Source organism: Leucoraja erinacea, chromosome 19 (genome assembly GCF_028641065.1).
Source record: "Leucoraja erinacea ecotype New England chromosome 19, Leri_hhj_1, whole genome shotgun sequence".
In the NCBI taxonomy this organism is placed as follows: Eukaryota; Metazoa; Chordata; class Chondrichthyes; order Rajiformes; family Rajidae; genus Leucoraja; species Leucoraja erinaceus.
In genome coordinates, this window is record NC_073395.1 from 343,748 (window position 1) to 370,568 (window position 26,821).

The window sequence follows — 26,821 nt, forward strand, 5'->3', positions numbered from 1 at the left end:
ATTCAAAATGCCAGCTCCCCAAACTAGCAAGGATTAATCCCCAGTATTTGTATAGCTGCTGACAACAGGGGAGCTCTGCTAGATTGATTAAAAGCAGTTGCTTCTGAAGGGGGAAGGGGGGTGTTTTAATAACCAAGTGTATTCCCTGGTCCCATTCTTGAATAAAATAGAATTTTCTGAGACTGCATCTTCCTGCTACAGAAATTCCTGATTGAGATTCAGGCCCCACATCCCCATGGAAACGTGGCATTGCAGGTCAGGAGGAGGGTGGAGAAACACACATCTGCCAGCTGCCACCGGCTCAGGCAGTCCCTGCTACAGTTAATAAGAAAGGATTGACATGGTTTTTATTGAAGGATGCTGATCCAAAACTTCCAGTCGCTTTCTTGCTCAGTAGCTGCCAAATGTACAGCTTACAGTGTTGGTGTGGGGTCAGGGGCAAGGAGATGGCACAGAAACTTGCAGATTCCCAGTCATGGGGCAGGTGCTCATGCTGCCAACTTGTTCAATCCGATTGATTTGCTAAATCGTCTTAGTTGTTTCCTTATCCTTGTCCTAGTTCCTGCTGTTCATTCCTCTGTCCATCTCCCACTTGAGTCTGAAGAAGGGTCTCGACCTGAAACGTCACCTATCCATGTTCTCCAGAGATGCTGCCTGACCCGCTGAGTTACTCCAGCACTCTGTGTCCGTCACACTTCATGAAACCCACTTTCCTGGGGTCCCACCCAGTCCCCACCCACACCTCCCACTGGGGACCATGTTGTTTTGTTCATCGCAGGCATTGGTTTTGTGAGATCAGATCTTTCCGCTTCACTGCAGCTCAGTTTGATGCTGCGAGGCAGCGTAAGGTCAGAGCCAGGGACAGGAATGCGGGTCGAATCCAAAAGCCCAGCTGGTGTGACCTTTTGCAGGGTGGTAGCATGTCAGAAACGATCTTAAAGTGACCTTGATCGCAATCAAATTGATGAAATCCTGATCAGTGTGTTATCCAGTCTCTGCAGCATCGAACATGGGCGCACAACACCTTTCAGCTTTCAATAACCCCCTTCACCAGGGTCAAGAGAGTTTAATTGTCATATGGAATGAAATTCTTACTTGCTGCAGCTTAACAGGACTGTAAACACAATTTGGTGGGGGTGTGTGTGGGGGGGGGAGTCTGCATCATATATGTCCTGAATTGAAAATGTTTTTTGCAAGTGATTTTAATGAAAGAAACTTGAAATAATAATCGACAGAAAAGAGTAAGAAAAACAAATAGTGCTGAAGATTTGTAACCTAATTTAAAGGTTCTGCAGGTCGTGTTTGATTTATAAAATTCAGAAAAGGAAATGTTTGGGCTGTCCGAGTCGAGATCGCTCATGACGGTCATTTCTGCATTTCAAACAAATTGATTAATTCTCAAATATCTTGGTTTTCCTGAGGATATTGTAGATGTCTGATAACATTCTCATCTTCCATCCCAAGGTCTTTGCAAAGAAGGACCAGTTTCCATTCTGTTTTGGCTACGATTTCTAATGTGATGCATTCGGCTCTTTCTGATTGTAAATCATGTTTGAAACTCAGTGCCTCTCTGGGGACATCTTTCTGTATTGACCAAGATGAGGGACTGCAGTGAATTTGTTGTGGTTTGTAGTTGATACCTTTACAAAAGAAGAAAGACACAAAATGCTGGAGTAACTCAGCAGGACAGGCAGTATCTCTGGAGAGAAGGAATGGGTGACGTTTAAGGTCTTGGCCCTTCTTCGGTCTGATCCATTCCTTCTCTCCAGAGATGCTGCCTTTCCTGCAGAGTTACTCCAGCATTTTGTGTCTATCTCCGGTGTAAACCAGCATCTGCAGTTCCTTCCTACACCTTTATGAAAGAACATAGGCTGGCAAGGTTGTACAGCAGTAGAGTTGCTGCCTCACAGTGCCGGGTTTGATCCTGACTACCGGTGCTGTCTGTATGGAGTTGGTACATTCTCCCCGTGACCTGCGTGGGTTTTCTCTGGGCTCGCCGGTTTCCTCCCACACTCCAAAGACGTGCAGGTTTGTTGGTTAATTGGCATTGGTAAAATTGTAAATTGTCCCAAGTGTAGGATAGAGCTAATGTACGGGGATCGCTGGTTGGCACGGACGTGGTGGGCCAAAGGGCCTGTTTCCGCGCTATATCTCACTGTACTAAAACTAAAGAACATAATTTTGCTAAGACGTACAAAGTTCTTTATCTCCTCTCTCCCTTTGGCAGAAGAACGAAGGGGACTTGTTCCACCGGCTGAGGCACGTTATGAACGAGCTGTTGGATCTCCGTCAGCAGGTCCTGGTCGGGCACCTGACCCATGACCGGATGAAGGACGTCAAGAGGCACATCACTGCCCGCCTGGACTGGGGCAATGAGTAAGCACCGCCCGCCCGCCCGGCTCCTGTAGTGTGTGTGTATGTGTGTGAGGTTGGATGGCCAACTCTGTCAGTAATCAGTAATGTGCAAACAAACTGGAAAGTCATATTCTATGGACCCTCCACTCTTTAGCTTGCTTTCCTCCCACCCCTGCAATCAGCCTGAAGATGGATCCCAACCCGACACGTCACCTATCCATGTTCTCCACAGATGCTGCCTGACCCGCTGAGTTACTCCAGCACTCTGTGAAACGTCACCTATCCATGTTCTCCACAGATGCTGCCTGACCCGCAGAGTTACTCCAGCACTCTGTGAAACGTCACCTATCCATGTTCTCCACAGATGCTGCCTGACCCGCAGAGTTACTCCAGCACTCTGTGAAACGTCACCTATCCATGTTCTCCACAGATGCTGCCTGACCCGCTGAGTTACTCCAGCACTCTGTGAAACGTCACCTATCCATGTTCTCCACAGATGCTGCCTGACCCGCAGAGTTACTCCAGCACTCTGTGAAACGCCACCTATCCATGTTCTCCACAGATGCTGCCTGACCCAGCACTCTGAGTCACCTATCCATGTTCTCCACAGATGCTGCCTGACCCACTGTAAACCAGCATCTGCTGCAGTTCCTTGTTTCTGTGGTTTGAGGGGGAGATTGGAATAGACAGTGTAAAGAATATGTACGTTTAAAATGATAAGTACAAGAACACACTTTGTTGAGCGGTTTGGTGCTGGCTGTGTTCACTGTCCCTGTGGCCGTGCATGTGTACTTTGTGCCGGGGTGGACTCACTGACTGCTGAAATTGACCCGGAGTTCGATCCCGACTACGGGTGCTGTCTGAACGGAGTTTGTACGTTCTCCCTGTGACCACATGGGTTTTCTCCGATCTCCGTTCTCGCTCTGGTTTCCTCCCACACTCCAAAAACGTACAGGTTTGTAGGTCAATTATCTTCTGTGAATTGTCAATCGTCCCTTGTGTGGGTAGGATAGTGTTGATGTTTGAGGATTGCTGGTCCGTGCAGACTCGATGGGCCGAAGGGCCTGTTTCCACCCTGTATCTCTAAACTCTGAACTAAGCACAAAAAAAAACAAATGCTGGTAGCATGTTGACCCATTTGTTTGTGTATAATGAACTACACTTTTACATACAGTAATAATGAGCTCCTTTTGGCCTTGAATTATTGGTTGCTAATTTTAAAAATCAGCAGGGGCTGCATTGGGGGGGGGGGAGAGATGGGCTGCGGTGGGTGGGTGGGTCTGTGGTGGGGGTCTGCGGTGGAGGTGTGGGGGCTGCGGTGGGGGGGGTCTGCGGTGGGGGGGTGGGGCGGTGGGGGGGGGGGGTCTGCGGTGGGGGGGGCTTTGTGTCGACTCCCGGCAGCTGCTGCACTCTGTCCTTTACTCGTTTAAACAGTCACAGATGATGGACGGAGAATCGAGAGGCATCATTGTTGTTGTGGAGTGAAGATGTGTAGAGGTTCACACCAGCTGTGTGAGATGACTGGGACTGACCAATGTAATTCCTGGTCTCTGATTCATGCCCATCGAGGGTGTCGACAGAAGACACCAAACCAGACAGGCAGAAATTCTCAAATATCACAGCACACAGTTTATTTTAATGAATGTAATCAAAAATGCTGGAGAAACTCAGCGGGTGAGGCAGCATCTATGGAGCGAAGGAAATAGGCAACGTTTTCGGGTCGAGACCCTTCTTCAGACTGGGGGGGGGGGGGGGGGGGGGGGTGGGAAGAAGAAAGGAAGAGGCAGAGACAGTGGGCTGTGGGAGAGCTGGGAAGGGGAGGGAAAGAAGGAGAAAGCAGGGACTACCTGAAATTAGAGAAGTCAATGTTCATACCGCTGAGGTGTAAACTACCCAAGCGAAATATGAGGTGCTGCTCCTCCAATTTACGGGGGACCTCACTCTGGCCATGGAGGAGGCCCAGGACAGAAAGGTCGGATTCGGAATGGGAGGGGGAGTTGAAGTGCTGAGCCACCGGGAGATCAGGTTGGTTATTGCAACCGAGCAGAGGTTTTGGGCGAAGCGATCGCCAAGCCTACGCTTGGTCTTACTGATGTAGAGCAGCTGACACCTAGAGCAGCGGATGCAATAGATGAGGTTGGAGGAGGTGCAGGTGAACCTCTGCTGCACCTGGAAAAACTGCTTGGGTCCTTGAATGGAGTTAAGGGGGGAGGTAAAGCGACAAGTGGAGCATTTCCTGCAGTTGCAAGGGAAAGTGCCAGGAGAGGGGGTGGTTTGGGTGGGAAGGGACGAATTGACCAGGGAGTTACAGAGGGAGCGGTCTCTGCGAAAAGCTGAAAGGGAAGGAGATGGGAAGATGTGGCCAGTGGTGGGATCCCATTGGAGGTGGTGAAAATGTCGGAGGATTATTTGTTGTATTTGACGGCTGGTAGGGTGGAAGGCGAGGACAAGGGGGACTCTGCCCTTGTCACGAGTGGGGGGGATGGGGAGTGAGAGCAGAGTCACTGGGTATAGAAGAGACCCTGGTGAGAGCCTCATCTATAGTAGAAGAGGGGAACCCCCGTTCTCTAAAGAATGAGGACACCTTCAATGCCCTGACTTAGAACACCTCATCCTGGATGCAGATGCGGCGTAGATGGAGGAATTGGGAGTAGGGGATAGAGTCCTTGCAGGAAGCAGGGTGGGAAGAAGTGTAGTCCAAATAGCCATGGGAGTCAGTGGGTTTATAGTAGATGTCGGTCAGTAGTCTAATTTAATGGCATCAGTTTGATTATCGGCCAGGTTTTGGTAAGACACTGTTAGATGTGGTTGATAGTGTCTCTTTTATTTGTTTTAGTATTGCATCTCAGTCGACTCTTGGTTTTAACTTGGTTTACATAAAGATCTAGCACACTCCTAAGACCTGAATGTTTACCACAAAGTCACATCAAGAAGTATTCAGATATAGACAATAGACAATAGGTGCAGGAGTAGGCCATTTGGCCCTTCGAGCCAGCACTGTATATCTTTATGAAAGAACCCTCCTCTAAATTATTGATCACCATTCTTGGGATAGTTGTATTCACCACATTGCACTGATGGTGTAAACTGTGAAATGTTCCACAATTCCTGTTGCAGGAACGTGCTGACCTGTATCAAGCCCACGTTGCCCAGCAATGGTTGTACACAAGCACAATGCTACACAGTGCAGGAGGAAGCTGCTCCTAGCTTTCTGCTTCTGTTCTCACTGTGTTCAGGAGTTGGCGCCTCCACAGGCGCGAGCAGTCACTGTCTGTGACGGCAACCTGTTGGTGTGTCTGCTTCACTGGAGATCACACTGATGCTGCCGTTCTTCAGACCCTGACTTACACACACCTCCCCTTCACTGGTCCCACCTGCCCACGTTTGGCCCATATCCCTCTAAACTATTCCTATCCATGTACATGTCCAAATGTCTTTTAAATGTTGTTACTGTCCCTGCCCCAACTACCTCCTCCAGGAGCTCATTCCATACACCCACCATCCTCTGTGTGAAAACATTGTCCTCCGGTTCCAATTAAATCTCTCACCTCTCACTTTAAACCTCTCATCTGAACAATGATTGGTTCATTTTACTCAGGACTCAGCGGGTCAGGCATCATCTCTGGAGAGAAGGAATGGACGACTCTCAGTCTGAAGAAGGGTCTCGACCTGAAACGTCATCCATTCCTTCTCTACAGAGATGATACCTGACCCGCTGAGTTACTCCTACATTTTGTGTCAGTGTTTGGTAAACCAGCAGCTGCAGTTCTTTCCTACACATCCTATAATTTATTTTCTTGCTTCCTGCAAATTTCTTGGATAGACTTGATCAGGTTCTGGACATTTATCTACTTTCACTCATTCTATTCTGGAGTGTATGATCCCGGGATGAAATGTACCAGAATGGTGTTTGTTTCACTTCCCTTTGAGCCACAGATAAATACAGAGACAGTTTCTCACCCCTCCTGTCAAATCAATTGGTTAGTGTGGGGTGAGTTTGTAAGAGGTCCTACGATTCCTTTTAAAATAATGACCATTGAACATTATTGGTTCTTTTGTTCTTGAATGGTCAGAGTTAAGTTATAAAGCATTTGCAAGTAAAGCCCCTGTCCCACTTACATGTCCTTGGCATGTTTGCAGAGCCGTCCAAAGATCTTATAGCGAAGCAAGATAGGCTACTCCTTCACTATAAGATCTTTGGAGCCGTCTGGAGCGCGTGACGTCATTTGAAGATGGACACAAAATGCTGGAGTAATTCAGCGGGACCGGCAGCATCTCTGGAGAGAAGCAATGGGTGACGTTCCGGGTCGTGACTCTTCAGCCTGAAAGAAGGGTCTTGACCTGAAACGTCACCCATTCCTTCTCTCCAGAGATGCTGCTGGTCCTGCTGAGTTACTCCAGCATTTTGTGTCTATCTTCAATTTTCTTGGCCCCGCTCTGTGAGTAGGAGTGGGGGCGGATCCGGAACCCAACGGCCGTGAGCCCCAGGCCGAGCTCGGCAATTGTTTGCCTGCTTCTGCTGCTGTTGGAGGAGAGACGTTGCGTCGCGCCAAGGTCTTGGGCCTGTCCCACTTTGGCCGTCAGTTACGCAACAGGCTGTTGGCGCGCGAAGATTTCGTTCGTTACAAAGATTTCGGAGCCCACAACTCAATACCCCTCCGCGCTTCTCAGTGGGACCGGCCCCGCGCGGCCATATGATGCCCGTGCGCCTCAACGCGAAGACGAGGTCGCGTAATTTGCGTGCCAAGGACACGTAAGTGGGACAGGCCCTTTAGTGCCAATTCAAAATGTCAATGAGAGAGAGAGCCCCCTTCAACTCGGTGATGCAACGTCTTCTGTAGCCTGAACACATCTTCCAACATGGAATATTATTTGGCCGAAACATTTAACAGGTTTTCATTCATTTAAGTAAAATTGAGTGAGTGGGCCCCATAATTGGGATGTATTTAATGAAATAATATTGAATAATTCAGCTTGTGTTTGTAATTATCTGTGATTTATTATCGTTTGGAGAGTTGGGCACCTTGTATCAGATGTTGCTCATGTTACAGATGGTGCTGTCTGATGCCTCGGGTGTGATGGTGCAGCAGCGGCCAAATCATTCACCCTGCATCACCATTTATCTTTAATTTGTTTACTTTGGGATGCTGTGTTTGGTTGCTTTATATTAATTATGGTTTTATAATTGGAAAGGAAACGTAAATGTTTTGGCATTGCACATCATTGTTCATGAGAGACACCTTGGCAATTCAGTGCATGGTTAACTCTGGCCAATGTTCTCCATTCATGCAGCATGCCACCTGTGAGCTGCCAGTTCATGCACAGCCCCGCTGTACATTATTGGCCGCATCGCACAGTGTGGTGCCCGGTGCTGGAGTGACCAGGACCACGTCGCCATTACCGTTGCCCATCAGTAGACAGGTGAATGTCACTGCAGCATACACTCGTGGACTGACTGGGAACCATGGAGGCTGGTCCCAGATGCAGAGCCTTGTGGCAGATGTGTGGTGGAAGTGAGATTGCAGCCCTGCTGACCAACCCAGAGAGCCGTGGATCGACTGGCATGGCGGTCAGCGTCAGAGCAGATCCCAAGCACCGAACTGTAGCGGCGGAACATTCAGTGATCGCGTCCGTGAGGTTAGGCTCGGTCCTATCCATGTTCTCCAGCGATGCTGCCTGTCCCGCTGAGTTACTCCAGCACTCTGTGAAATATCACCTATCCATGTTCTCCAGCGATGCTGCCTGTCCTGCTGAGTTATTCCAGCACTCTGTGAAACTTCACCTATCCATGTTCTCCACAGATGCTGCCTGACCAATGAGTTACTCCAGCACATCCTTTCCCACATAGCCCTGGTGCTCAAAAATAACTTCTGATGCAGATTATGAGGCTGCTGTTAGCAGGAGGCACAGTTGACAGTAATGTATTGATTTTTAAAGGAAACCATTTGATACTGATTGCACTTTTTCTTGCCTTTTTTGTGTGAAGTCTGTGCTATCAGGTAAGTTGATGAAGGGGTTACAGAACTTGCTGGAGTACAGGGACAGACTGTACTCAGGTGAGGACACCATCATAAATTGGATTAATTCTGCTGCTGTTATTAATTTGACTCTTTTCCACTTGCATACTCAGTAATTTCTCCAAATGCAACCTTTAATGTTGTGTGTCCTAATTGAATAGAAAATTACATGGACTTCCATTTCCATTTGCTGAGTGCGCCTCACCGTTGGTCTATTTGGAGAGTCAGGTGGTGAAAACTGTAGGCGGTGGCTGTGGTTTTTAAATAGTTATGTCAATAAAATCGGAGGAAATGTGTAATATAAGTGGAGTGAACGCTCGCTGGAGTGAATGTGATCGATGTTTAGGTCACTGACATCCAAATTGCAGATGGTGTGACTGGTGGTTCCATGTGACATCTGCTGCAAGCCTCATCGCAACAGGGGCAGTGATGCAGCTCGGAACTTTGCGACAGTGCAGGGATCTTGGCAGTAATGCAGCTGGGAGCCTTTATACGATTCATGTCAGTAATGCAGCTGGGAGCGCTGCTTGCATGCAGGATTCTCATGGCAATGATGCAACTCAGAGTCTTACCCAAAACCTGAGAAAGATGGCTTCATAAATGTTTTGGGAATCCAAAGCTATCGAAATATTACACGCAGTTCCAACCTGACAACAGATTCCTGTCATTTTCTCTTCTGGATTTGAATTAATACATTTGTGGGAGATCAGATTAGAATCAGCCCAAACTCTGTACAGACAGCACCCGTAGTCAGGATCGAACCCTGGTATCTGGCGTTGTGAGGCAGCAACTCTACAGCTGTGCCATCGTGCCACCCTGTGAGGGAGATGGGCTCAGAGTCCATCCAAACCAGATTTATGTCTAGTGTGAGACTTGATCTCTGCATCTTGTCTTTGTCACTCTGGTGAGCCCATTCACATCAGAGAGGCTCTGTCCTGTCAGCACTCACACTCGCTGGGTAAAGTCAACAAACGCGGGATCACCAGTTCAGTGATAGGAGCAGAATTAGGCTATTCGGCCCATCAAGTCTACTCCACCATTCAATCATGGTTAATCTATCATTTCCTCTCAACCCCATTCTCCTGCCTTCTCCCCATAACCCCTTTCGTCCGTACTAATCAATCTACTGTTCTATGTTCCATGTAGAATCTTGATTAATACAGCTGCTAAGTATGTTTTATTCTTCGTATGCATTGAACTTTGTGTGGTCTGTATGGCTTTGATCAAAGCCTTACATAGATTACATGCGGGAAATGGCTCATAAATTGTTTTAAGGGTCGGGATGAGACTTACTGACCAAATAAAACACAGGACAGTACAGCACAGGAACAGGCCCTTCAGCCCACATTGCCCGTGCTGAACATGATGCGAAGTTAAACTAATCTCTCTGCTCCATATCCATATCCCTCAATTCCCTGCACAATGACGCAGCAGGTAGAGCTGCTGTCTGACAACGCCAGAGACCCTGATTCGATCCTGATCTCCGGTGCTGTCTTTGTGGAGTTTGCATGTTCTTCTTGTGACCAAGTGGGTAGAAGTACTGTATCATAAGGTCATTAGGAAAAGAATGAGGCCATTCGGCCCATCAAGTCTACTCCGCCATTCAATCATGGCTGATCTATCTCTCCCTCCTAATCCCATTCTCTTGCCTTCTCCCCATAACCTCTGACACCCATACTAATCTATCTATCTCTGCCTTAAAAATATCCATTGACTTGGCCTCCAACGCCATCTGTGGCAAAGAATTCCACAGATTCACCACCCTCTGACTAAATACCTTGTCCCCTTCCTAAACTAATGTCCTTTAATTCTGATGCTATCACTTCTAGTCCTGTACTCTCCCACTAATGGATACATCTTTAGAATTCCACAAATTCACCCTCTGACTAAGGAAATTGTCTTTAGTCTTGACGAAAGTTCTCTCTGTACAGAGTTTGTATGTTCTCCCTGTGACTGCATGGGTTTCCTCCCATATTGCAAAGATGTGCAGGTATGTAGGTTAATTGGCTTGGTATAAATGTAAATTGTCCCTAGTGTGTAGGACTGTGCTAGTGTACGGGATGATCGGCGGTGGGCCGAAGGGCCTGTTTCCGCACTGTATCGCTAGAGCAGATAAATAGAGCAGCTAAAGCAGAAGAATATTTGTTGATGTTGGGCTCTCCATTCCGGCATAACATCCGACCCGACCCGACCTCAGTGCCGTTGTACGTTCAGTCACCAACATTTCAATCAGGAATTCTGCTTTCTACAGACGGTGAACTGTGACCTCCAGCACTTGGCATGTTCAGAGAGCTAAATGAACATCAATTATTGGCTGTGACGTGTAGCATGGAATATTAACTGAAGCCAATCTATAATGAGAAATGTCATTAAGCTGATTAAGGTAATAGCTTATTCATCAACCACAATACATGATCCCACACAAGTCCTCCTTTCCAATCTCCTTGGCCGTCACACTCATTCAGGCAGGAAATTGGTCTAAATTTATGAAAATGTTTCATCCCCAATTTTTCAGATGCATTTGTGTCATAATTGGTCACACATCCCTTCTGTTAATTGTAGGCAAAGCCCCTTTGTTTACTACATCTTGGGCAATTAACAGTTTGCATTCTATTGCAGTTTCAGTGTGTATATACCCGTATTTCCCGGCAATGAAGACACTTGTTTTTACCCAAAAATAAGGCACGAATATTTACCTGCGTCTTGGAGGCTGCAGGTTGGGTTGTTAGCCAAGAAAGATAGACTTGGCTATCCCATCAATAAGAACGATGTTGCTATACTGAGGGATAGCCAAGTATATCCCTCATTGCTGGCAGCTGATGGGAAGCGGCTGTAAAAGGACAGCACCGCTGGGGGGAGAGAGTTCCTTTCACAGCGTGTGAGGAGTCTGGCCTGGATCAGCACGGCCTGGGTTGCACAAATTAACTGGGCCGCCAGGGGTAAAGTTATGGGGAGGGCAGGAGCGTTGAGAAGGAGGGGTTTGAGGATCATGCCAGCAACTCGCTCATCGCTGCCGCGGTGCTCCAGGCGTGGAGCCACCGCATTGCGGCTGGGCCGGGAAGTAGCTTGGGTGGCGGCGAGCGGCAGCCGTGACAGGACAGCAGAACCGGCCACCATCTCAGCGCCTTCTGCCGGGCGGCCAGTCAGCCAGCAACGGTGTCCTTTGGCACAGGCGCAACAGGTGGAGGTGGTGGTTGGCGGAAGCTACTGGGCAGAAGGCTGGCTGCTCCGTCTGTCTCTCCCTCTGTCTCTCCCTCTGTCTCTCCCTCTGTCTCTCCCTCTGTCTCTCCCTCTGTCTCTCCCTCTCTCTCTCTCCCTCTGTCTCTCCCTCTGTCTCTCCCTCTGTCTCTCCCTCTGTCTCTCTCCCTCTGTCTCTCCCTCTGTCTCTCCCTCTGTCTCCCTCTGTCTCTCCCTCTGTCTCTCTCCCTCTGTCTCTCTGTCTCTCCCTCTGTCTCTCCCTCTCTCTCTCTCCCTCTTCTCTCCCCTTCCCTCCCTCTCCCTCTCTCTCCCGTCTCCGGCACACGACCGACCTGGGTGCAACAGCCAGACCTGGGGCAAACGAGCTGACCTGGGCGCTACAGCTAGTCCCGGGGCTCGCAGGCGACCTGGGAACTGCAGCCAGTCCAGGTGACGCGAGGGATCTGGGAACTGCAGCCAGTCCTGGGGCACACAGGCCCCTGGACTAAACCAAACCCTTGATCCTGTCCTAGTTACATCCTCGAAAAATTCTATAAGATTCGTCAGACATGATTTACCCTTCATAAATCCATGCTGACTTTGTCCAATGATTTCACCACTTTCCAAATGTGCTGCTATCCCATTTTTAATAACTGACTCTAGCAGTTTCCCCACTACCGATGTTAGACTAACTGGTCTGTAATTCCCTGTTTTCTCTCTCCCTCCCTTTTTAAAAAGTGGGGTTACATTAGCTACCCGCCAATCTTCAGGAACTACTCCAGAATCTAAAGAGTTTTGAAAAATTATCACTAATGCATCCACTATTTCTGGAGCTACTTCCTTAAGTACTCTGGGATGCAGCCTATCTGGCCCTGGGGATTTATTGGCCTTTAATCCATTCAATTTACCTAAACACCACTTCCCGGCTAACCTGGATTTCACTCAGTTCCTCCATCTCATTTGACCCCTGGACCCCTGCTATTTCCGGCAGATTATTTATGTCTTCCTTAGTGAAGACAAAACCAAAGTAGTTATTCAATTGGTCTGCCATGTCCTTGTTCCCCCTGATCAATTCACCCGTTTCTTTAAGAATTGTGTAAGTTTCATAAGTTTGAATGATGCATTTGATGCATGATTCAGTGTGTGGCTCGGTAAGCTACCCTTCCAATCTCCACTCCATTGTGATCTATACTTCTGATTGGTTCTTCCTGATGGTGTCAATGAAGCAGCCAATCTGGCGTCTGGGTCCCAACACCATTCTCCAGTCCTGATTACTTACCCGGATGTGGAGAGGATGTTTCCACTAGTGGGACAGTCTAGGACTAGAGGTCACAGCCTCAGAATTAAAGGACGATCTTTTAGGAAGGAGATGAGAAGAAATTTCATTAGCCAGAGGGTGGTGAATCTGTGGAATTCTTTGCCACAGAAGGCTGTGGAGGCCTAGTCAGTGGATATATTTAAGGCAGAGATAGATTGGTTCTTGATTAGTACGGGTGTCAGAGGTTATGGGAAGAAGGCAGGAGAATGGAATTAGGAGGGAGAGATAGATCTGCCATGATTGAATGGTGGGGTAGACTCAATGGGCTGAATGGCATAATTCTACTATCACATGGCCTTATGATCCTTGTGTAATTCTGTTGATGACTTCATTTACTGGCAGCAAAGAGTCTAAAGACTGTGGTTTCATGTTATGTTGGGTACACAATCTATTGCTACGGTCCAGGGCTGTACATGTACACTTCTGCCTTTCAAATATGATGTGAAACCTCCAGCCTCAGCATTTACCGGTCTATATTTATCCCTCAAGCAAATTAACTCGTTGTTTACCTCATTGATGTTCGTGAAGTGTTGTGCACAGATTTGCTGCTGTCTGTGTAAGGGACCCCTTAGCCCCCTTCGGTCATAGCTGACCATGGGTGTATCCAGGGTGCTATTCCCTATATGGAGGACGCCTGTGCGTGACTTTGTTTAACGTGGGGAGACTGGTGCACAGACAGCCACCACACGGTCCTTGACAGATCTGGGTCAGGATCCAGTGGCATGGAGTCCAAGACGACCGGAGACCCTTTTCTGCTGCAGCCTTCATCCATCCGCCTTCTCAGCTGGTGTGAGGCTCCACTAAGGTCAACCATTGTCCTCTGCCTGTTCCACCGTTGTGTAAGATTGACTACAGTCCAACAGTATATTTGTCAGATCTGCAGCGTTTCAGGTGCCCTTGATATGTGGAAAGTGCACTATCTTCTGGTTTTCTCTTTGCATTTTTTGTCATTGTGTGTCGATTTTCCAGTCATTCTAAAATACAGACAAACAGAATCACTAGATAAGATAAGATAAGTCATCATTGCTTGTTGTCAGATGGGACCCCTTAATGGAAATCAACGAAATGCCGTTTAGCAGCCATAGAGATGGGAAACAGTGCTGAAGACACAACTAGAGTTAAACTAAACTGGCAACATTGCTGTGAGGTAAATAAATCATTTCTCCACTGCAGACTCAAGAAGCTGTCATCTTGATGTCAAAGTCAAAGCCCCCGGCTGGCGATGGCGATTCAGTGGGTCGGCCAGCAGCCACGCCGGGTGTGCGAGGTCGCACACCGGGTCTTGGTGTTAGAGCCCCCCGGCGTGCGCTCGCAGAGTCCCGCAGCAATTCCAAGCCGCGCGGGGCGGTGATGTCAGGCCCTGCTCCAGGAGCTCTTCAACCCCGCAACTCGGGCCAAGTCGCCGTTGCGAGAGCCCTGCAAAGCGGTCTCCCTCCAGGGAGCCGCGGGCTCCCGGTGCCGCCGTCCACAGACCTGTCGTTGGAGCCTCCGACTCTCCGGTCGGGCCGCAGCAGCAGCAGCAGCAGCAGCGCTCCTCCACCGCTCCACTCGCTCCGGACTCGGCCAGCCCCGCGACGGCGACGGTGAGTTGTAGCACCAGAGTCCCCGGCTTCTTCCTGTTGTAGGCCGCTCCTCGTTGCGGCCCCAACGACAACGGAAACCCGACGAGAAAGGTCGGGTCTCCAGTGCAGGGAGAGATTTAAAACATCGGGAACAATCTTCCTGCATCTAGCCTGTCCAACCCCTTAAGAATTTTGTAAGTTTCTATAAGATCCCCTCTCAATCTTCTAAATTCTAGAGAGTATAAACCAAATCTATCCAGTCTTTCTTCATAAGACAGTCCTGACATCCCAGGAATCAGTCTAGTGAACCTTCTCTGCACTCCCTCTATGGCAATAATGTCCTTCCTCAGATTTGGAGACCAAAACTGTACGCAATACTCCAGGTGTGGTCTCACCAAGACCCTGTACAACTGCAGTAGAACCTCCCTGCTCCTATACTCAAATCATTTTGCTATGAAAGCTAACATACCATTCGCTTTCTTCACTGCCTGCTGCAACTGCATGCCTACTTTCAATGACTGGTGTACCATGACACCCAGGTCTCGTTGCATCTCCCCTTTTCCTAGTCGGCCACCATTTATATAATAGTCTGCTTTCCTGTTTTTGCCACCAAAGTGGATAACATCACATTTATCCACATTATACTGCACGGTCAAGACCCTTCTCTACAGGAATTGGCATTTGAATGTGATATCCCAATGGTTATCCTTGCACTGACTGGTGATGGAACACTGCACCTTTCATTATTCTACCTCTTGACAATAGACAATAGGTGCAGGAGCAGTCCATTCGGCCCTTCGAGCCAGCATCGCCATTCACTGTGATCATGGTTGATCATCGACAATCAGTACCCCGTTCCTGCCTTCTTCCCATATCCCCTGACTCCGCTATCTTTAAGAGCTCTATATAACTCTCTCTTTAAAGCATCCAGAGAATTGGCCTTCTCAGGCAGAGAATTCCACAGATGCACAACCCTCTGTGTGAAAATGTTTTCCTCATCTCTGTTCTAAATTGCTTATCCCTTATTCTAAAACTGTGGCCCCTGGTTCTGCACTCCCCCAACATCGGGAACATGTTTCCTGCCTCTAGTGTGTCCAAACCCTTAATAATCTTATAAGTTTCAATCCTTCTTAACTCCAGAATGTACAAGCCCAGCCGCTCCATTCTATCAACATATGACAGTCCCGCCATCCTGGGAATTAACCTTGTGAACCTACGCTGCATTCCCTCAATAGCAGGAATCAGTAGACAGAGCAATTCCAGCATCTGTATTACACCACAAAGCTTTATTTACATCGTTATGTAGAATGTTTTTCAAGAGTGTGCTGAATGCTTGCCATGGAAATTTCCTGACACGACACGCCTGTCCATTTCCCTCCACAGATGCTGCCTGACCTGCTACAGATTCCAGCATCTGCAGTCTCTTCTGCCTCCATTGCCCTGCATCATGTTGCCAATTCAATGTAGTGACTTCTTAAACCAAGTGTTTTTTTGTTTTCGGGACTGTTAATTATTGCTGTTTTTGGTCACGTTACTTTCCTGAGGTGATCTGCATGTGGTCTCAATGAAGCGGGTATTCACTGTACAGATAGCGGTAATAGAGTTGTAAATATCTGGACCAGTGAATCCAAAACTAATCCCACTTGTCTCATACCATCTCAAAGGTCTTGTAACTGAAAACATTAAATCTGCTATTCCATTAAATGAAAGTGGCGTCTACTTCAGCTAGTCCCCCGGCAAATCATTTGGTGCTACCTCCTCCTTTATTTTTAGTCACCAATTCATGTCAATAACTTTTTTATAACAATCCACCCTGAGGTAATACCTGTGCTCACTAACAAATCCCTTAATTATCCTGAAAACCTCCATGACATGTATTTCAGTCCTGGAAACACCGTCCTCTCTTCACACCCCTGCTTTCATCTTCATGTCCAGATGTATTTCTGAAATGTTTGGCTTGTTACCTGTGGAGGACTTTCAGAAATTTAAATATAGAGTAGCTTTTGATTTGAAACTTTCATCCCCATAAATGAATGGCCTGAGACTGCCAACAATATTTGTATTTGTAACTTGGCCTCGTTTCAAGGGATGGCAGTGTGAATATAGATTCCAATCCTGCAGTTAATGAAGAAAGGAAGATTGCTAAATGACCCTTATGCCAGTTCACCAAATTATTTGACTCACTCGGTGATTGGTGAAACATAAACGTTGCATTGAAACACTCGGATTGAACATGCTGTAGAATCACATCATTAATACCTGTACATCTGTCTCACAAACCATGGCTAAACTTTGTTTCAACGCTGAATTCTGTCAGAAAACACTGCATGTTCTATTGCAATATTGCCAGTTTACAACTGCAAAATCAGGTTTGTTGATTGTAAAGTTTGATTTCCACTTTAGTTGTGATGCAGCCATTGATCTGACATTTGTTCTGTGCCGTGCCTGATCCATGCTGTGGTTCTCAGTGGCCCAAAGTGGCTGTTACATTGAACTTAGTGCTTCATCACTGTACTTTTAAATGTTAGGGCTGTGGGCCAGAGCATCTGTTCTCTCCTAATTTTAAAGGGTTGTGGAATTGCCAAGGCCGTGCATCAGGCCATCTGGGCGTAATTGAAAAGCAACCACACATCAAACTGGCATCAGCTCATCCAAACTGCCATGCAATGCCATGAAATGCTCCCTTCACCCCAGTTTAGTGGAAGAGTTTTGCGATGAAGTCTAACACCCCTGTAGTTCATTCTGAGTTACATCTACACAGCAACAGAGAGTCCTGTCAGTTCAGAATTCCCAGCAATGCTACATTCATCTTCAGGATCAGCAGCTTGTACACTCCAGTCATTTTTATTTGCAGTGAATTCCAATCTTTGAGGTGTTGTAATCTCCATTTATACATTGAGAAAGCTTTCACAAACTCTGTTTCCTCACGGTGTCAATGCCCTTGGGATGAACCTGACTGTCCACAGTTTCAACATCTTACTTATTGCTGACTTTAGATTCTCCCACTGACACATGTAGCCTTTGTTGAAATACCTACTGCTGCACAATAGGTTGTATTGTCAGAGGTTACACAGGTGAAAATCTGTCTGCCTTCTGCCCACTTTGGCCCCTCAGCTTATGAAACATTCACTGAACCTTCTCTTAATTCCAGAATAATTTGTCCCAATCCTGTGTTTCCAGCACTCCCATCCTCTACTTTCTTCAACCTTACGCTTGTTCAGAGCTGCACCTTGACCTGAACTTGTTTCATCTCCCACACTAATGTTTTTTTGCTTTACATTAGTTCCCAGCAAAGCTTCAGTTATAAACTATACAACAACCTCTCTAGATTCCTGTGCATAGTCGCTCCGCATCCACTCTATCCCTACAACTTTAATCGCCAAAATCTGCCGCGATGCTCTCATTTCTACAGTTATAGAGTAAGGTATTCATGTTTGCTACTCAACAGCAAACTATTACAGTCTGAAGAAAGGTAACAACACGAAACATCACCTATCCATGTTCTCCACAGATGCTGCCTGACCCGCTGAGTTACTCCAGCACTCTGTGAAACGTCACCTATCCATGTTCTCCACAGATGCTGCCTGACCCGCTGAGTGTGCAGCACTCTGTGAAACGTCACCTATCCATGTTCTCCACAGATGCTGCCTGACCCGCTGAGTTACTCCAGCACTCTGTGAAACGTCACCTATCCATGTTCTCCACAGATGCTTTTGACCCCTGAGTTACTCCAGCACTCTGTGAAACGTCACATATCCATGTTCTCCACAGATGCTGCTAGACCCGCTGAGTTACTCCAGCACTCTGTGAAACGTCACCTATCCATGTTCTCCACAGATGCTGCCAGACCCGCTGAGTTACTCCAGCACTCTGTGAAACGTCACCTATCCTTGTTCTCCACAGATGCTGCCTGACCCGCTGAGTTACTCCAGCACTCTGTGTCCTTTTGTGTAAACCAGCGTCTGCAATTCCTTGATGCACAGCGATCTGTGACATGTGGTTTTGTTCCCTGCAGGCAGCTGGGTCTGGATTTGGTTCCAAGGAAAGAGTTCAGTATGGTCGATCCGGAAGAAATCAGCGTGACAGAGCTGTACAGACTGGTGAGCATTTCTTTGTAAATGTATATTTATTGTTCTCTAACGCAAGCATCTCTGATTGCAGTGAAAGGGCGTGCAGAGATTTTACAAATCTTGTACCTTTCCTTATTTTTCTGAGGTCTTCATGTTATCAAAGTCTGAAGTGTGAACCAGCCTCCAGTCATAAGATCATAAGTGATAGGAGCAGAATTAGGCCATTTGGCCCATCGTCCATCAATCATGGCTGATCATCTCTCTCTCTCTCCTAACCCAATTTTCCTACCTTTTCCCCAAAACCTCTGACACCCGTACTAATCAAGAATCTTTCTATCTCTGTCTTAAAAATATCCACTGATTTGGCTTCCACAGTCATCTGTGGCAAAAATTCCACAGATTCACCACCCTCTGACTAAAAAAAAGTCCTCCTCCTGACCTATAGTCCTTAGACTCTCCCACCAGTGGAACCATCCTCTCCACATCAACTCTATCCAAGCCTATCACTATTCTGTAAGTTTCAATTAAGTTCCCCCTCATCCTCTTCCTTCAAAACTCCAGCGAGTACAGGCCCAGTGCCGACAAACGCTTATAATAGGTTAACCTACTCATTTTTGGGAATCATTCTTGTAAACCTCCTTTGCACCCTCTCCAGAACCAGCACATCCTTCCTCAGATATGGTGGCAATACTCCGGTCTGTGACCATCTCTTTGTTTCTCTGCTTTGAGGAAGAGAGAGGAATGTTGCTGGGAGGCCATTGAAGTGATGGCTTCTAGATTTCTTGCATTGTAGCCATTTCCTGTGGGGGCCAAGTCTATGTATTTTTAAAGCGGAAATTGATTAGCAAGGGTGTTAGGGGTTATGGGGATAAGTCAGGAGAATGGGGTTGAGAAGGGAAAATAGATCAGCCATGATTGAATGGTGGAATAGGCTTGATGGGCCAAATGGTCCAATGCTGCTCCTATGACTTCAGTATTCACGTCATTGTCATTTCGCTGAGTACTTGCATACACAGAAGAAACAAAACAATGTTTCTCATCAGTTTTGTCATCAGTGCAATTAATAAAAACACAAATAAATACTTACAAGTTAAAAATTATCATCTCTAAACTAGAATGAAAATAGAACTAAAACAGACATTCAGACAGAACAATCGATCCCTAACATAGGAACAATTTAAAGTGCTGTTCACTGGCTTCACCTTGACAGGCAACTAGCTGTCAAGGTGTTGGGGGGGGTTAGATGTGTGTGTGTGTGTGTGTGTGTGTGTATGGGGAGGGGGCACAGCCTTTAACCAGTTTTATTGCTTGTGGGAAGAAGTTTAGCATCCTGCTGGTTCTACAGCTGATACTCCTGTACCTCTTCCCAGATGGCAGGAGGGAGAAGATGCAGTGGGAGAGGTGGTAAGGGTTCTTAATGATGGAGATTGCTCTGCAGATGCAGCGCTTCTGGTAGATCTCCAACAGGAAAGGGAGGGGGGCACCAATGATCCTGCTGGCTATCTTCACTATCCTGTTTAGCTGTCTTTGTTTGTAGGCCTTGCAGCTCCCAAACCAGGAAGTGATGCCGTAGGTCAGTATGCTTTCAATGGTATCCCTGTAGAAGGTGGTAAGGTGAACATTAGGGAGACCTGCTTGTCTGAGTCTCCGGAGTGGGTGGAGCCGCTGCTGAGCTCTTTTGATGACTGCTGTGGTGTTGGTCGTTGAGGTCAGGTCGTCCGCTAGGTGAACTCCCAGGAACTTCACACTGCTGACCCTCCACAGCAGCACCGTCAATATGCAGCGGTGTTTGCCAGACGTCCTGAAATCAATCACCATCTCCTTCGTCTTGTCCACGTTGAGGGTGAGGTTGTGAGATCTACACCACTCTGTAAGCAGCTCCACCTCCATCCTGTATGCTGACTCAATATCACTGATGAGACCCACCACTGTTGTGTCGTCAGCGAACTTGATGATGTAATTGTTGCAGAGTCTGGCAGTGCAGTCATGAGTAAGCAGACTGAACAGCAGGGGGCTTAGGACAGCCTTGTGGTGAGCCAGTGCTCACTGCGATGGTTCTTGATATACAGCTGCACACCCTGACTGTCTGCTGCTGCTGTGTCAAAAAGTTAGGAACCCAGTTGCAGGTGCCAGTGCCCACTTTCAACAGCTTCAGCTTTTCCACCAGCTGCTGTGGAATGATTGTGTTAAAAGCTGAGCTGAAATCTATGAAGAGGATCCTGGCGTGGGTATTCTTCTGCTCTAGGTGTGACTGCACGAGGTGGAGTGTAGTGGAGACTGCGTCTTCTGTGGACCGGTTGGTTCTGTAAGCGAACTGTAGTGGGTCCAGGTTGGCAGGGAGACAGTTTTTGATGTGCTGCATGACCTGCCGCTCAAAACACTTCATTAATATGGGTGTGAGAGCCACTGGGTGGAAGTCATTGAGACAGACTGGGCAGGGTTTCTTCGGGACGGGAACGATGGTGGCACTTTTGAGGCAGTTGGGCACTACTGCCTGGCTGAGTGAGATGTTAAAAATCTTTCAGTTGCCCTGCGCAGTCCTTTAAAACGCGTCCAGGGATGTTATCTGCCCTGCAGCTTTGCGTGGATTGACGCTGGCTGGAGAGCTGGAGTGACTGGTCGCCGGACGATGGCAGGAGTGCTTGTGTCTGAGTAGTGTTTTTAGCCTCAAAACGTGCATAAAAATTGTTTAGTTCATCTGATAGAGAGGGGTCATTTTGGCACATCCGTGGGGGGGGCTTGTAGTCAGTGATGATATGAAACCCCTGCCACATGTGACGTGTGTCTTTGTCGTTTGTGAAGTGTCTATTTAGTTTTTGTACATATCGCCTCTTCGCTTTCCTGATCCCCGGGACAGGTTACTCCGTGCCAATTTGTATGCTGCGTTGTCCTCGGAATTAAATGCAGTATTCCGGACTCTCAGCAGAGAACAAACTTCCCCAGTTAGCCAAGGTTTCTGATTGGCGCTCCTCTTGATGGTTTTGATCACAGTCACATCATCAATGCATTAATTAATGTAGCCAATTGCAGACTCTGTATATTCCTGAAGGTCAGTGCCGCTGTCACATGTTGCTGTCTCTCTGAAAATGACCCACTGTGTGGCTTCAAAACAGTCTTGCAGTGCTGTGGTAGCTCCCTGTGGCCATATTCTGACTTCTCAGGCCATTGGCCTGTCCAGTTTCACCCTGGGTCTGTATGCAGGTGTGAGCATAACCGCCAGGTGGTCAGAGTTGCCGATATGGGAGACGGGGGCTGCTCTATATGCATCTTTGATGTTTGTGTACACCAGGTCTAGTGTGTTCTTTCCCCTGGTTGCAATATTCGTATGCTGGTAGAATTCAGGCAGAACAGATGTTAGACTTGCCTGGTTGAAATCCCCAGCTGCCATGATGAAAGCATCTGGATGTTCCCTCTGCTGCTCACTGATGTTGTTGTAGAGTTCTGTCATAGCATCCTTCACGTCCGCGCTAGGTGGTACATAGACGGCCGTTATGAAGACTGCCGTCAGCTCCCTCGGTAAGTAGAAGGATCATTTCACAGTCATTAGCTCTACGTAGGGTGAGCAGTAGGTGGAAACCACCATGGCATCCCGACACCACAATCTGTTGATGCACACAGCCAGACCGCCTCCCGTTGACTTACCGGCTAGCGAAGCTACTCTGTCAGCTCTGTATAGCATTAGTCCCTCCAGCTGGATTTCAGCGTTTCTGTGATGTTCTGGTTCATGTCAGGTCTCCGTGAAAACGTAGACACAGCAGTTCGTCTCGCTACGTTGAGAAGCTTTCCACACTCTGATGTAATCCATCTTGTTGTCGAGGGAGCGGACATTTGCCAACATAAGTGTAGACACTGCTGGTTTGTATGGATCAGCGACTAGCCTAGCGTAGACTCCTCCGCGCTTCCCCCGCTTGCCCCACTTCCGCATCCTGTCACACTGCTTACGATGATTCCTCACCAGTGTTGCTGCAGGTGCAGTCGCGGCCTTCCTTGGGCCTATTATACAGCGTAGAAGTCCAAACTCGCCCAGTACGCTCAGCAAGTTTTTGTCTTAACAAGAAACGTTGTCCAACAGAAACTGTCGCTCATACTGTTGCACATACATACACTTTCCTTCCACACACTTTGCAATCACACCACTCGCTCCAATAACACACAAAAGCACTGCATTTACACTGAGAGAGGCCGTCACAAATGTCAGTCGAGCCGCCCACTTAGACATGAACTTGTGAAACAATTGGACTAGTTCACCTCGCGCCCTTGATAAAAGTTTGTGACTGCAGTCCATGCCATGCTCCCTGGCAGATGTTGAGCCTTGTACCCTCAAATGTAATAATAATAATAATAATAATAATGCATTTTATTTGCTGGCGCCTTTCTGGACACCCAAGGACACCTTACAGAGATTAACAAGAATAATAAAACATATAATCGGAAAAAAAAAATAATAAAGACATCACCAAAACACAAATTAAAAACAGAATTCAATCCAAAGACAAAAAAATCAAAAACACAATGTGAAGAGAGAGCAGCGGCAGCTAAAGCGCGCCAGCGTCCACTCTCCCTTCCGACAGCCATCTTGGACACAGACTAACATGTTTACTGACACACAAAAAAAATCATCCCCCCACAATGGTTACCACTGTGTCCAGTCCCCATCCCCAGTTCACCCAAAGTCAAGCCTATTGAGGCTTCTGCTATTGCCTCTACGGAGGCCCGATGTTCCTGGCCGTTCTGGCCGGGTGGTGTTGCCCCGGCGTCGGGAGAGTCCTCTCAGTGGCTGGGCCACCTGGAACGGCCGCTTCCTGACTGGGGACCGCGGCTTCCGAAGCCGACAAGGCTGCGCCGGTTTGGCGCTCCCAGGCTCCCGATGTTGAAGTCAGCGCCGCCCGCTCCGACCCGCAGCCTGGAGGTGTTGATCTCGGCAGTCACAGCTCACCGGAGCTCCAGCGCATCGATCCAGCGCGGCGACCCAGGCAAGGCATCGCCCGCTCCGCTCCGCGATAGCACTCCAGCGCTGTGCCGCCAACGAAGCCGAGGTGCTGGGCGGTCCCCGCCAGGAAACGGCGCTCCACGCCCGCTGGTAGGCCACGAGGGCGGGTTGACGGGGCAGCCCGGAGAAAGAGCTGCCTCACCAACCAGGTAGGGACCTAGAAGTATAATTACCTACTTCCCTCCACATTAAAAAGTCCATTCTCCGACAGACAAAGGACAGGACTTACTAAAAACTCAAAAAAAAAGTGAGTTAAACGGACGGCTGCTGGTTAGCTGCCGTTCCCCAAGATGGCTCCTCCTCCTCAGTAATGTAAACCTGAATCTGTCATGCGGGAACAAAGACATACAATTTATGATTTGGATTTTAATTTAGTTTATTGTCACGTGTACCGAGGTATAGTGAAAAGCTTTTGTTGCATGCTAACCAGTCAGCAGAAAGACAATACATGATTGGATTTCAATTGAGCTATTTACAATGCACAGACACTTAATAATAAGGGAACAATGATTTGTGCAAGATAGTGCGAGGGGCACCAATGAGGTCGACAGTAGTTCAGAACTGCTCTCTTTGTGTGATTTGTGAGGTGGTTTTCTCCAACTAGGATATAAAACTTTATTTCTGTTTAACTGTTATTAGATATCATATCCATTGTCTCTGCAGCTTTCAATTTTGCGACTTAGTTTGGGAATGGCACGACCTGCTTCTGTACTGTAACCTTCTATTCTTATATATCTTGCTGTTTCAACATTTCTGAAATGATGAACGATTACATCATTTTATCATGTTGATATTTGTAATCTGGCATTAAATCATTCATTTAAAGAGCCTTGTTGTGTTGGGTTTGGCCCATATTACAAAACCACGCAAACTCTGATCAACTGGTGGATTGATTAGTTTAGCCAGGTGTACCTAACTTGCTCAAATTGTTAATTTAGAAGCAGCCCACTGCAGTTTGTTTTTGATTGTCGTGTACTTTGTTTTGTTTTGCAGGATTGCTAGTCTAATTTTATTGCGTCTCATTTACATAATCACCAGATGAACAGAATATGAAGTGTTGTTTAACGTGGAGTGTTATTTAGACTGAGTGTCACCCTCTCTCAGGTCGCTTCTAATGGTTATGTTTCTGCTCCTGACCAACACGACAAATAGACTATTATAGTGGAGCCTCTCATTGTTGTATTTGGCAATTAACATAATATTTATAGTATTTATTTTTCTGGAATTTAATTTACAATCTTTTCTTGAAATTATTATACTTCCTGAAATCACTGATGCAGGCTGACACATAATACAGAGAATCACTCAATCCCAACATTAACCTAAACATGCTTCTTGGAAAGTCCAATTGGGAGGCAACTCAGTGGTGCAGCGGTAGAGTTGCTGCCTCACAGCGCCAGAGACCCAGGTTCAATCCTGACTACGGGCCTGTACTCGTTGGAGTTTAGAAGAATAGAGGGGGGGGGCTCATTGAAACATACAGAATACTGAAAGGCTTGGATAGAGTGGATGTGGAGAGGATTTTTCCACTAGTGGGAGAGCCTAGCACTAGAGGTCATAGCCTCAGAAATAAAGGACAATAGTTCTTTTAGGAAGGAGATGAGGAGGAATTTATTTTGTCCCTGGCGAATCAGTTGAATTCATTGCCACAGAAGGCTGTGGAGGTCAAGTCAGTGGATATTTTTAAGGCAAAGATAGATAAATTCTTGATTAGTACTGGTGTCAGGGGTAATGGGGAGAAGGCAAGATAATGGGGTTGGGAGGGAGAGATGATTGAATCAGCCAAGATTGAATAGTGGAGTAGACTTTGATGGGCCGAATGGCCTAATTCTGCTCCTATCACATGAATTTATGATCTACGGGTGCTATCTGTACGGAGTTTCTACGTTCTCCTTGTGAACATGAGGTTCTCTCCAGGTGGTCTGGTTTCCTACTGCATACCAAAGACGTATGGATTTGTAGGTTCTGTAAATTCTCCCTAGAATGTAGGGTAGAAGTGATATAGGGATGATCGCTGGTTGATGCAGACTCAGTGGGCCAAAGGGCCTGTTTCTATGTTGCATCTCTAAACTAAACGTGTCAATCTTGTAGTCGGTGTAAGAGTGTGTTATACGTTCTCTCATTTTAATCTCCAGAATTGTTTATTTCTGTCTTTGCAACGCTCTGCTTCTGTCCACACCTCACGCCCACCACTGACAAATCAGGTGTTTGAGTTTACAAATTTCTTGCACATTCTCCATTAACATTCAAATGATTCCTTCATGTAAGACAACTACTCATCCTAATCTTATGACCGGTTTCATTTTCCATCTTCTATTTCGTTAAACCCAAAGCAACATGATCCTCAGCTTCATTTGCTAAAGGGCCTGTCCCACTAACGCGACTTTTCAGTGACTGTCTTTGACCTTCAAGCTCGAGGGCACTCGCCTGAAAAACCTCGAGCTGGATCGACCGACAGCGATAAAACCGCGAGCCGGATCGACCATCTGCGCACACACACACACAGACGCACACACACACACACACACACACACACACACACACACACACACACACACACACAGCACACACACACACACACACACACACACACACACACACTCACACACAGCACACACTCACGAACACACACGCACACACACACACACACACACGCAAAGGCGGGGCACACACCCCACAGACGCACACACACAAAGCGGGACACACACACCACACACACAAATTCACACCCGTGATGAAACACACAGGAAGGTGAAAGACGGCTGGCACAGTTACGGTAAGTCCTTTAGAGAGCGTGGAGAGGGAGGGCAGAGAAGGGGGGAGATGGGGGGAAAGGGGGGGGGGGAAGAAGGAGTGGAGATACTTTTAAGAAGCCAGACAACATAATAAACTTTAGCGGGAATTTTACATTACCGGTCGGTTTTCCTTGGTTCTGAAAACTCCAATGAACCAATTAAAATGCCCGGTCAGCAAAGGAGATTGCCTACGGCTACCTCGACTGCCTAGCGACCCCACTCCACTGGACTACGAGTTCAAAAGAACCATGCCGACCAATTTTTACTCGCGGAAATTTTTTCAGCATGCTGAAAATTTTCCTCGACCAAACTGAGGCCGCGAGTATTTGGGAACTTCCATCGAGCTAGAAGGAGAGTTCCAGTGACCTCTTAGGACCTCCTAGGACCACGTGTCGACCATGCTAATCTGAGGAAAGACATTCTTGCCATATAGGGAGTACAGAGAAGGTTCACCAGACTGATTCCTGGAATGTCAGGACTTTCATATGAAGAAAGACTGGATAGACTCAGCTTGTACTCGCTAGAATTTAGAAGATT

The 26,821-nt window shown here is 47.3% G+C and overlaps 1 protein-coding gene across 5 annotated transcripts in view; it reads left to right on the forward strand.

Moving 5' to 3' along the window:
* Positions 1-26,821, forward strand: part of dock4 (dedicator of cytokinesis 4) — a 238,917-nt gene that overhangs the window by 61,998 nt on the left and 150,098 nt on the right. For all 5 annotated transcript variants that reach the window (XM_055650008.1, XM_055650011.1, XM_055650009.1 and 2 more), the window contains exons 6-7: positions 2,228-2,376; positions 18,445-18,529. In XM_055650008.1, coding sequence (XP_055505983.1) covers positions 2,228-2,376; positions 18,445-18,529 — 234 coding nt within the window. The remainder of the gene's footprint in view (positions 1-2,227; positions 2,377-18,444; positions 18,530-26,821) is intronic.